Source organism: Pyxicephalus adspersus, chromosome 6 (assembly GCF_032062135.1).
Source record: "Pyxicephalus adspersus chromosome 6, UCB_Pads_2.0, whole genome shotgun sequence".
Taxonomy (NCBI): Eukaryota; Metazoa; Chordata; class Amphibia; order Anura; family Pyxicephalidae; genus Pyxicephalus; species Pyxicephalus adspersus.
Window position 1 is genome coordinate 87,002,134 of NC_092863.1, and position 12,200 is coordinate 87,014,333.

General features: G+C 39.2%; 1 protein-coding gene across 2 annotated transcripts in view; it reads right to left on the reverse strand.

Moving 5' to 3' along the window:
- MBD2 (methyl-CpG binding domain protein 2) overlaps positions 1-12,200 on the reverse strand; it is a 42,695-nt gene that overhangs the window by 16,594 nt on the left and 13,901 nt on the right. The window contains exons 2-3 of one of the 2 annotated variants that reach the window (XM_072416474.1): positions 10,512-10,671; positions 1,262-1,414 (exon numbers count right to left, since the gene is read on the reverse strand). In XM_072416474.1, the coding sequence (XP_072272575.1) occupies positions 1,262-1,414; positions 10,512-10,671 (313 nt within the window). The remainder of the gene's footprint in view (positions 1-1,261; positions 1,415-10,511; positions 10,672-12,200) is intronic. The other variant, XM_072416475.1, reaches the window with a different exon arrangement.

A 12,200-nucleotide genomic window follows, 5' to 3' on the forward strand; every position in this document is an offset into this window, starting at 1 on the left:
TTCAGACTTTTGAAAGGCATTTAGACCCTTAAAGTTTTTCCAAAAATGTAAAGTTTACTTTTTGGGTTTTAATAGACTGAGGAAGTCACGCTGAGCCTCTCCATTTTTCTTTTTGTCTGTCTGTGTCCCCATTGGGGAGATTAACTCCTATATTATACCAGATGATCATTTTCACCATTAACCACTTGGAAAGAAAATAACTGAAACCAAAGTTATACTCTTTCCATACTCTATCCCCAAAAAAATTTGATTATACAAAGACTTTAAATATTGGCAACGAATTGGTTATTTGTTCTCCCGGTTTGTTTTGGATTCCTTTAGATCTGTAGTGTACACAACCTTGTCCAGGTGTCCATATAACAGAGTTGAAAGGTTAAATTGTAAGCAGGAGTTAATGTCAATGCATAAGGTACTGTAGAATCTTGTAGAATGTGTTGACAGGCTGTCATTCAATAAAGCTAAAAAACACACTCCTGCATTACTGTTCATTTCACCCTCCGGTTAGTTGATTGGTGAACATGATGCTCTTACCATTGTACCTCAGCAGCGCTAAGCAGAAGAGCGATACATTGAACATTTTGGTGGCACTGACAGTCCCTGGTAAGCAAACAAGAATTTACAAAAGTTCTATTTTAATCAACCAGCTAACAGATGAGTGAGACAAACAGAGGTGCACTGGGTTGGAGAGAGTTTCCTGTAATGTTGGCCTAAAGTTAGCCACACACTTGTCAATGGGAGCAAAAAGAGGAAAATGATTGATCTCTTCCTGATATCAATTGCCTACATGGCATAATTACTATACACCTATAGACTAGCCCCAGATCAAGCTCTATAAACTCTGACCAAGCCCATACACTCCACTTCCTTGCCCTGCTCCAACAGGCTAATGTCGGCGGAGGCGGCTCCCTAACAAACAGAAACCAATAGAAGCTGTGTTTTGTACAGTAAATACTGGGAAGTGTTCCTATTGGCTGCTGTTTTTTAGGAGCATTCCCTTCTAATTTATATAAGCCTGGTAAATTACACAGATTTGTTATAGATTATGGAATCATTGACTAATTAACCAACCTATACTGACAAAGCTAAATTTGGTCTGTGCATCTACACATCAATGAACCACTATATTATCACAAAAATGCTATCATGCAGGTCATAAAATGTAACATAAGCAGCAAGGCACAATACACAAAATCATTGATGCCCAATCTGTGCACTTAAATGATATAAATATATGTGCTATATGTGCTTTTAATTTTTTTACCTGAGATCTGCTTACCTGACGAGGCTGCTCAATAACCCGCTGGGGATCAGACTTCACTTTATTGTTAGGGTGGTGGGTAATCTTGGTAACGGGTTGCTTAAAGATGGAAGCAGTCTGGCGAATAGGCAAGGTTGTGTTCAAGTCGGGTTTGGCCTATATAAAAAAAAAAAAAGATGCACAATAATCACATCATAGTCACACGTTTTGACTCAAAATAGTTTTAGCATAGGAAGTTGCCTCTTGTGATGAACATTCCAATGGCTCTCATTCAGTGATGCAAGTCACTGACTTGTCAATCACAGAGAGCCATGTATTATATGAATGGCCTCCAGCTACCAGGAATGAATTAACTACCATGTGTACACAGATTACATAATTTCAGACTTCCACTTGGGTGAAGATCCCAAACCTGGAAGAGGACCTGGATGTCAGCAGTTGTAAGTGAGGCCAGGTAAGATTACTTTAACGATTGCTTGTAGGCAGTTCCTTTACTAGAGAATAGACAGGTGATGTTCCTTCTGCAATACAGTCTGGTTGCAATTTTTTGTACTTTAACTTTAGCTCTTTTTTAATTTACAGAATCTGGTCATAAAAGCACATTATATCCATGGCTTTTTTGTCTCAGATAAAACTATTTTTTAACAACTTTCAGGTTTTTATTGCATAGGGAATTTCTAGCGACAGCTGTCAAAGAAGAAGCTTTTATTCCCTGTCCTGTCTTTTATAAAGGGTTCCATCATGGATAAAGCTTTTCACCTCCATAATGTCTTCCCCAGTACGTACCATGTGGTTTCTGTATCTGCAATTATTCACCGTCTGCTGGTGATGACTAGTACTATATCCAATCTCATTCCACCATAAAATATATGTGTAAGGTGAATATTGTCAATATTATGCACTTGGAACAGCAAAGGTAATAACTGCAAATGATTCTTTTTTTTTGTACTAATAGTTCTTTTTTTAAGCCAAGATTTCACTCTCTTCTATTAGTATATCCAGTACTAATAAAAATCGTAATTCTTTTTTTTCCAAGTATTTATAGCAACAACACTTTACTAAGTTCATAAAACCGGTCACATCAGTCAGTGAATGAGTGCTAACCTCACTAAACAAACAATATTACCAACCAATCTCTTTGTAAAGTAAACAATCCAAAGAACATACTAGTACCATGTGCAAAGCCACATTTCCAGCACAGGAGTTCATAAGCACCAAAATGTTAATGCCTGAAACAATACCCTTTGACACAGAACATTTCTTGTTTTACTGATCCTTACCTGGCTTAGATTAATGTTTAGTGTTTAAAACAAATTAGGTCATTGGATTTAACCCAGAAAGAGTAGGGAGTTTTGTGGCATGATCACAAATAATTAAACATTTTCAATAACACTTTGAGTCTGATTTGTTAAAGCTTTCCAAGGCTGGAGAGGATATACTTTCATCAGTGAATCTGGGTGATTCAGCAAACCTGGAATGGATTTCTTAAAAGTACCGTATTTTTTGCCATATAAGACGCACTTTTTTCTTCCCCAAAACTGGGGGGGAAAAGTTGGTGCGTCTTATACGACAAATGTGTTATAAAATAATTAAAATAATATACTCACCCGATGAATACCGGTATGAATGGCACATGAGTGATCAGAAGGGGAATAATCTTTCAGAATCTTTTTTTTCTAGATTTTCCTCCTTTAAAATTGGGTTCGTCCTATATTCCGGAGCGTCTTATACGGCGAAAAATACGGTAATTTTCTATTTGCTAGCAAATGTTTTAAATTCTGGACCAGATCAAAAATGGGTTGTGATGTTTGTTAGTCCTGACTCATTTCGCAGGATAAACCTACTTCCTCAGGGAAACACAAATATATAGAGGTGGATTTACAATAGCTTGTAAAGAGGCAAAAGATAAAGGTTCAATTCCTGAGGGTTTTTCCTAGGAACGTGGTAATTGATAATCCGGTTTGCCCAGGAAGGCTCATAGAGTGCCTAATGGCAAATATATAGCCCTGGTCATCTAGATAATTCTCCTGTTGGAATCCAAACCCAGAGAGGGAAGAGCACTAACCACATTACCTGTTATTACAGCAGACATTGAGGACTTTTCCGGGTATTTTGGTGATTATCCCAAAGATAGTTGTGTAGTCCTTTTAACTTGACGCAGGAAAAGCCAAATTATGAATTCATCATTGGCAGGGATAAATCTTAAAGGTCTGTCCATTACTCACAGTGACAGTAAACCATTTTGTGTAGTTGTTAAATATTTTTATTGCTCACCTGCACCCAGCAATTCACTACTTTTACCAGGATCTATATTAGTTTCCTGGTAAGGTGTTACCTAACTTCAATACAAGTAACTTGATGTAATGTTTGGTATTTTAAAAAAATACTTTTTTAGTAACAGCTAATATCCATCATATCCATAAAACTGTATATCTTTCAAAATATTTTTGGGATTATCTTTTCATAAAAGTTATGTAGTGCCGTGCAAAAGTATTCAACCTCCTCTGCGTTTGTCCTGTTTTGTTGCATTACAACCTGGAAGTAAAATAGTTATTTTGGAGAATTAGCTCCATTTGATTTTTTAATGCAAACCACTTTGAAGATGAAAAATCTGTGCAGGTATTGCACTCACCCCACTCTGTGCTTTGTAGAACATCGCTGCACTTAGAGCTGCAAGTCTCCTTGGGAAAACCTCCAATAACCTAGCACATTTTTTGCCCCTTCTTAGCAAATCTGCTCCAATTCCTTCTGTCTGTATTTAGTGCCATCCGGCTTTCCTTCTGTTCCCCATTTTTTCAGTCCCTGCTAATGCAATACATCCCCATGGCATAATGCTGGCACCACCATGCTTCACTGTGGTAATTGTTTTCCTGGAGTGATGGATAGTGATGGGTTTGTACCATACATTTCCAATATCGCCAAAAAAGCTGAATGTTAGTCTCAGTTGACCAGTGAACCTTCATCCATGTGTTCGTGGATTTCACCGCATGCTGTTTGGTAAACCCCCAATATGCTACCAGGTACACAGGAACAGATTCAGGAATTATTGTAGAAAGATATTCAAGAGATAAAAGAAGCCAGGGAACTTCCTCATGCCACCAGGATATACCTTTAACTAAAGCATCAGTTATAGGTGGACTGACCTTTTAATTAAAAAAAAAATGTTTTTCTTTAAATTACCAAATTCCTTGTAATGGAAAAATAATTTGTATTCTTTTTTTAAGGCAGAATTAATGTAAATATGGTGGTTGTACTTATTATTTAATGAATCGACAAAGTGCTTTAATATGTTCTGGAATTAGGTCAGTGTGGGCCGCAGCAGAGCTAATGATGCCCCTTGCCGAGCTAATCTACTCTCTCTAGCGCCAATTCATTTTGCGGTCACGCAGCTTGAAATTGCTCGCCATTTATAGCAGTCTAGCCGGTAAACTGAAAACAAGTTTAGTTCCTCACTTCACTGATTTCTAAGCTGCTGTTTATAGAATGAGGAAGTGATACAATTGCAGGTGCATGACCGCCCTCCAGATTATCAAAATGCAGCGTGGTAAGCGTGAGCCAAGTACATGCAAGATTTTAATCACTTTAATTTAACCTATTTTTGACAACTAGCTTACCTCAAAGTACTGAATCTGATACAACCTAGTACAGAGTTGGGGTTTATTCAGATCTGTGCAATATGTAACAGCCAATTTACGGTAACACAAGGAAGTGTGCTTAAAAAAAAGCTGCATGTGTAATAAAATATACACTGCTGTGCATTGGCAGCCTTTTCAGAATAAACCGACTCCTCTAACACAACGCAGTAACATTCAGATAAAGCCATGAGGGGGTTAGAACCTGTGTATGGCATTCATTGCTGTCTGGGTCCTTAATTCTCTTAAGTTGCAACCAGAACATGATTGATGATGATATCTTCCAATTGAAATACTTATTCCAATGACAATTGTCTAGGAGGGGACTTCACTTACTTTAGGAAGATATATTCTCTCTCTTCCTGTTGAGAGTAAAAGACAGGAAGAGGACAGGAAGTAAATGGAAATTCCCCTAATCAGACAAAAAAATACTGACAGTTGTTTTAACCCTCCCTCACGCGATCCAAAATAGAAAAAAAATACTTTAAAGTTGAATGAAATTTCCACTTTTAAAAATGCTCAATTAGGCAGGTTTTATTGCAGGAAGGGACAAGCAATGTCTGATAGCTTCAGGGAACTGTCAAAATGAACATCGCAGCTTTGGTTGGTATTTCCGGCTTCCCCTTTGCTTGCTGGGACGGGTTACACCATCCCAGTCCAAATTCAGATGCACGAAGATTGCAAGTAAAGGAAGAAGATGGCAGCACGATTCGAGGGATCAGGGACAGGTCAGTATAGCAGGGTTTAGTTCTGCTTTAATGGTAAACATTCTGCGGATAAGCAGTAAATGCAAAATAATAAATAGTAACTTTTATTATTCAGAAAAGTCTCTTCTGTGCCCCTCTTTAACAGCAGTGAAAATGCTGCTTCTTCACACTGCAGTGCTCTGTCCTAGCAGAGGTGTGTAACAGCCATCCATCACAACACAGAGAAATGGAGGGGGGCGAGTTTGACCAGGTCTGTGACCGAGTGTCTAACTCTGGTGTCTATTGGGCTGCAACAGAAGCTGTTAGAATATTTTGCATTTGTCTGTATATGTATTTCTTTGACTTCAGTTGTGCTTTTAAAGCTTGCTAGAATGTAAAGCACAGGTACAACCAGCTACATAGGACTGGGCCCAGTAGCAAAACTTTTCTGTGCCATTCCCACAGAGAAAAAAACTCTACAGATGGTGTAGGAGGGACAAGGCTGGTAATATTGTTACAAACAATAATAACGCACTCTAACTTGTCTGTACAGCCTTGGAAGAAAATAATACATTACCCGTAGCTAAAGAATTAAGGTGTGGAATAACACCTCAAAACAATGTATATGTATAAAAACACTTTGTTTACTTACATATTCCTTCTACAATTGCGAAACTAATTTTGCTTGCTGAATTGCCCCCCCCCTGAACCTTAGATTGTAGTAATGACATATGACTATGGTATGGACATTAGATTGTGAGCCCCTTTATGGGACAACTAGTGACATGACTATTTGACTATGGACTTTGTAAAGCATTGTGTGTAATATGTGAGCGCTATATAAATACAGTGTAATAATAAAAATGTACATAGTTGTGAATAGTGGAGGGGGTGCTAGGGTTGGCCTACAGCAAGAAGAGAGCTTAAAATGGTAAAAGAATCCAAAGAGCCAAAAGGAGATTACTGAGAGGAACTTGCAGAACAGCAGTCTGTAAAGAGGGTTTCCACCCTACTAATCCTGTGCAGCCACACAGACCGCAAGCCTTAGGCCGGTAGCAAAACCCCTGTACGTATTTCAACTTTATATATAGCTGTTATATATAAATTGTCATAGAATTTTATTCTGCACATATCAAGCAGTCAGCTTGCACCTACAAGGTAAAGTTGATAAGGGTGATCTCTGGGCATTACCCAAAGGGCTAACAGACCATCAGCCTTTAAGCAGCTGGCACGTCCATCATTCAGAATGAGCAAACAATGGAGTGACTTTACAGGGCAGTCTTCAACCGAACTCCAAACTTTCTTAGTAAACTATAGAAGGGGAAGTAGTTTGTAGTCCTAACACACTTCCTGTCCTAAATTGACAATGCTGTTCATCCAAAGGTACAGTACATTGAGAAAGCTGTGTTACCCTAGGTCAGAAAGTGAGTTACTGGCAGGATTATCAGGCGAAAATAAAGAAAAATGAGCCTGAATAAGCAAGCAAATGCAATCACTATATCTAGGGAATGGTAAGCTGCAATACACTGAACCAAAAATAAAAATTTATATATTTGAGCTCTGTCTTCAGCCTACCTTCATTGGCTGCATGATTTTTTCAGGCCAGTGACTGCTAGGTGTAATGAATCCAGAGACAGTCAGGTAACAAGCATTTTCAGGAAATGGTCAACAATGGCAGACCCATACTTTTCACTGTAAAACTTTACTATCTTTCTATCAGAGAGTTCATTTTCGCAGATACTGTATACTTTGCTTTCCATTTCTGACAGAGGTAGCCTCACTCATGGCAGACTCAGAGAAGCTATGTGTTTAGGCCTCTTTAAGAGACAGATTGGGCAGGAAGTGGTAAGAATGACTTTTGTTTATTTGGCATCGACAAATGCTCCGTGCACAGCCAAGAGTACAGACGCCGAGAGACACCCCATAAATAATCCTCTGCCTGTGGTCCGGAACGAGACACAATATGATGGTACGCGAGTTGCACTACGTGTGCGAAAAAACATGGAAGGAATGTACGTCCTGCCACATGTCTTAACGGCACACAGTAACTGCCTCGCAGGAAAAAAAAAAACTCTAAAAGGGATACAGGAATTCAGTTATTCTAAAGTGTATCATGTTTATTTCTGCAACTGACATGCAAATCTAAAGCAGAACTGCAAATTCCCATTCACCTCAACCGTCCAAGGTAGAGTTCCAAGGATGCATTTGACTTTCTTAGGGAGGAGCAGGAGGTCCCATATGTGTGTGATTTAATCTTGGGGCGCAGTAAAAAGCCTATTGAGTTTTGTTTGCATTGCAGGTGAAGTAGATCCAACACATTTGATACTTCTGCTTTACAATAAATGCATTGTTGCAATGATGCACTTGAAAGGAAAAAATAGCATTTAATGTCCATGTAAGCAAACCATTAAAATATTACAGTGACCACAGACTACCTGCTCAGTAGTACTAGTCTTTATTATTTCTTGCTGCCTTTTATCCCACTAACATTTTTGGCTGTCTGCACATTCTAACAAGCCAGAGCAGTTGGTTTCAGCACCCAAATGCATGTTTGAGAGAAAGAGGCAGAGCAATATAGTAGTGGAGAGACGCTGCAGACAGAAGGTATGATCGCTGGGGGAAAAGATGATATACAGGCTGGGTTACAGAAGATATAAAGATTGGGGGAAATGATATATGACACATTGCCCTTATTGATTGGTAGCCTATTAGTTGCTAATCACAGTTATTCATAAAATGCCAGATTAAAAGGGAAATGCTTCTAGTTGTTCTGCTGACCTTCTGCCTTTAATACTTTAAATCACTGACCCAGAACAAGTCAATTGATAAGATTGATGACTTTTTTGTGCCTTGCCTGGCACGAAGCACCAATAAAGGCTGTAATTTATTCATAAAAGAAGGATAACATATTTTTAAATTTTAAAACTAAATTCAGTTTCTGAATCTGTGCCCCTATCTGCCTTCCGTTCACCACTCGGAGAGACTGGAGAGGCCAACACTATGAGCCACATTTCTCTGTATTTCACATGTGGTAAAGGGGAACATACTAACAGGACTGAAGGTAGAATTAGGAGAGCGGTCATGACTCCAACTTCACCCTCATTGTCCAATCAAAAGACACGAAATTGGCTACTAATAGTTCTACTGTGGAATATATGGCTGAACTAAAAACAGCTACATATAAATTTAAAATAGGAGGCAGGTATAAAGATGTTTTTCTATTAGTTGGGTTTGTATTTGTAATTATTCTCAAGTAGTGTTTCTCAACCAAGGTTTCTCCAGAGGCTAATAAGTGTTTCTTGAGCAATTCGTAGCTCTCAGGTCAGATTAACTGACACCAATGATCTTTTTGGTCATCTGTAAGGGTGACAATCTTTCCACCAATCGCCACACTAAAGTACTGTGAGCTGTGGGTATAGAAAATATAGCAGGGGTTCTCTGAAGACCTGAAAGCTATTTCAGGGGGTCCTTCATGGTAATAAGGTAAAAAAAATCTGGTGTAAAGATATAACCATCACTACTGGAGAGCAATGCCAGGCTGGTGACCTGACTTTTCTCCTGTATAGCTAAGCAATACTGTCCGATAACCAATGTCTGAATGGTTAGTAAAAGCACAGTGATCAATCATCCCTCTGTTCACTACGCTCCTGTCCTTTGTCAGCCCTCTTTGTACAGGGGATTACACTTGGCAGAATCAAGCCCTTTAACTAGTTGCATTAAAAATATATATTATTTTTATTATATTCCTAACTGGATTTAATGTTTTCATATTGCCCAAAGGCTAACAACATGAACATGGCTAAACTGTCTAACCGAGGAGCCCAGATCACAAAACTGGCTGCACAGAATTATAAACCCTTTGGGGTTTAGCTGTTTACCAGAAGTTCAGTATTAAACTCCCAGGAGCTGAATGGCAGATAAGACTACCACTAACCCGTTTAGCAATGCCATGGATACAGACAAACAAAATGGAGTCACGAGGGAGTAAAGCAGATGTACACAAGCACCTCCAAAAACACAGCCTCTTAAATGAAAGAGTCTAATGCAATTTCTATCAGCTATGCAACTCCTTCACGTGCTGGACAGATATAGCCCCATTATTACTTCTCTCTGGACTGTTGGTAAAGTGACCCACACTACTTGGATACTTGTTTGGCTAGGGGAAAGCGGAAAAAGTACAAGCATTTACTTTATGCATTGCTCCTGTAGACTTTCTGCTCCCTGCGTGTCCAGCCTGCAGAAGCCACTTCAGTTTGCTGCCTGCCCTCTGCAGCTCTCCGAAATCATCACATACAATGCAGGACCAGCAGTACGGCACTGTATGAGAAAAGGGCCAACCAAATTCAGTCAGCTGCCAGGCAAAAGGTATTTGTACTTATTTCTTTTCCCCTTTTACCAAATCAGCATTTAACCACTGCAGTGCAGGGGGGGACCCCACTACATAGGTAAATGTAATATCAACCTGAAGCTGGACAGCTCCCCAATGTATTTATAACTTCCTTGTACTTACTTCAGATCACCTTCTCCAGCAGGGCTTATGAGGAATAGGTAGCGCACGCGTAGTACCGCTCAGTGCCGCTGGCTCATAAGACGACATGAGCACCACTTATCACAGCATGAGCCTCAGCTACGGCATCAGTTCATCTAATGATCTGAGGTAAGGGCAAGGTTGTATGGGAGGAGGGTGAGGAGGATCTTAGACTTAACTTAATTAAACTTTTAGCTACACGTCACATTTATAACAAAAAACACAGGTGCTCTTCAAATTGCAAAACCTGGTGGTTATCTTGTTTTCTTCCTACCCATGAGGCTCTGCCGGCCACAGTGGCCACACAGTGATGGCCAATTCCTGGACTGAAAACATCTTCATACAACTTAACCGGTACATGTAAAGCTTATATAAGCGCTACAATTGCAGCGAAGCTTCTAACCAACCTTGGTTTGATTGAGAGGATCATTTCTTAGTCTCTGTTTGTTCTTCTGCAATTTACTGGGCATCATCTTTCCCGTTCTGAAGTCAAAACAGCTGAGGTCAACAGAGTTCCCCAGGTACCTGGACAACTGAGGCTTGCTTCTGAACTTCTTACCGCTTGGACTGGAAAGAAGAAAATACTTTAGTATGGTTCTGGAATCACAGGGGAACTTATCTAAGTATCAACTCCTGCAACTCCAAGAAGCTTCACGTCAATTTTTAATTGTCCAATGCCAAGGACATCCGATGAACACCAAAAGGTTAAACTACTCACCGTATTAAAAAACAACTCCTAAAGGAAAGACCATTTTACAGGGTTTTCTGACTCTACCATCACAATGTAGAGATAGAAAAACTGAGACGAGATGTCTCCCTTAGGATTCAAAGTTTTCTAAGCCAGTAAGTGACTGAACAAACTATAGGCGAGTTGGGTACGTGTGATAAAATTATTCTGAGAAGCTAATGAGGGAAAAAGAAAAGATGATGCAAAAAAGTCATATTGGAGACTTCTTTGCCTTTGTAGAGTTTGAATAGACCTTCGTTTACTCCAGTTACTTCTGAGAACATACATGTAACCTATCTGCAAACTAATTTCCATGCATTGCCATGGTACTCAATATTCAACAAAGGTTTAGATCCCAGAGAGTGTGCAGGAATTAAAATGCACAGACTCTCTTTAACAAAGGCTGATAATTCACTATTTAGTAGATGATGCACAGTTAGACCACCTCATTTTTTACCTATCTATCCTAAGGTATGTGTGTTGTAGCAGAGCATTATATGTCCGTGGATAATAAATTACAAAGCATATTTTATCATTAATGCATGCTTACTTTTCCTAACACATATACAAAAAACCCCACAACTTAGACCAGGTGGCCTTGGACCAGGTTATTTCAATTGGGCCATAGCCCAATCCAATCTATTAGCTTTTCCATTATCTGATCCGGATGGGAATTTAGGAGGTGAGATGGGACCAATGAGAAAATACCACTCAGAGTTTCAGTTCTGCTTTACCCATACACAGGTGATATATGGCACATGATCCAGCCAACAACATTTGGAATGAAAAACGTATGTGTGTGAGATCTGGCTGAATAGTGTCACAATAAGAATCCATTATCCAAAATGCATATTTTCCAGTAAACCTGGAATGAATCTGGTCCAGAATCGAAAACATTTGCCAACTAACAACAAATAATTTTTAATAAATCTTTTCCAGGTTCTCCCATGATAGTCTATCTTATCCAGTCTTAGGCAGGAAGTAAAGCTTGCAAATGTAAGGAGCACACCCACGATAACTTAACACAGAAAAAAGGTTTCCAATATTTTAACATTAAGATTATTAAAAATAAAACTGATCATTTCCATGTCTGTCATAAAAATGAAAACTATTACAGGTCCTCTTTATTTGCCTTTAGCCTGGGCAGTTACAAGGTAAGTGGTCATGGGTATGGTCGGCAGTCCAGACTGCTGACTCCAATATAACAAAGAGCACAGTGTCACCGTTTAGCCCCCAGACCAGGATTTATCTGTCCGACTTATCTAAGTTATATTGGCCTCACAGGATCAGCTCACCCCATTAATCCTCTTGAAGACTGAATGGAAAGCTTCTTAAAAAGAGCAAATTATAGTTTATTTTTCATCCCAGT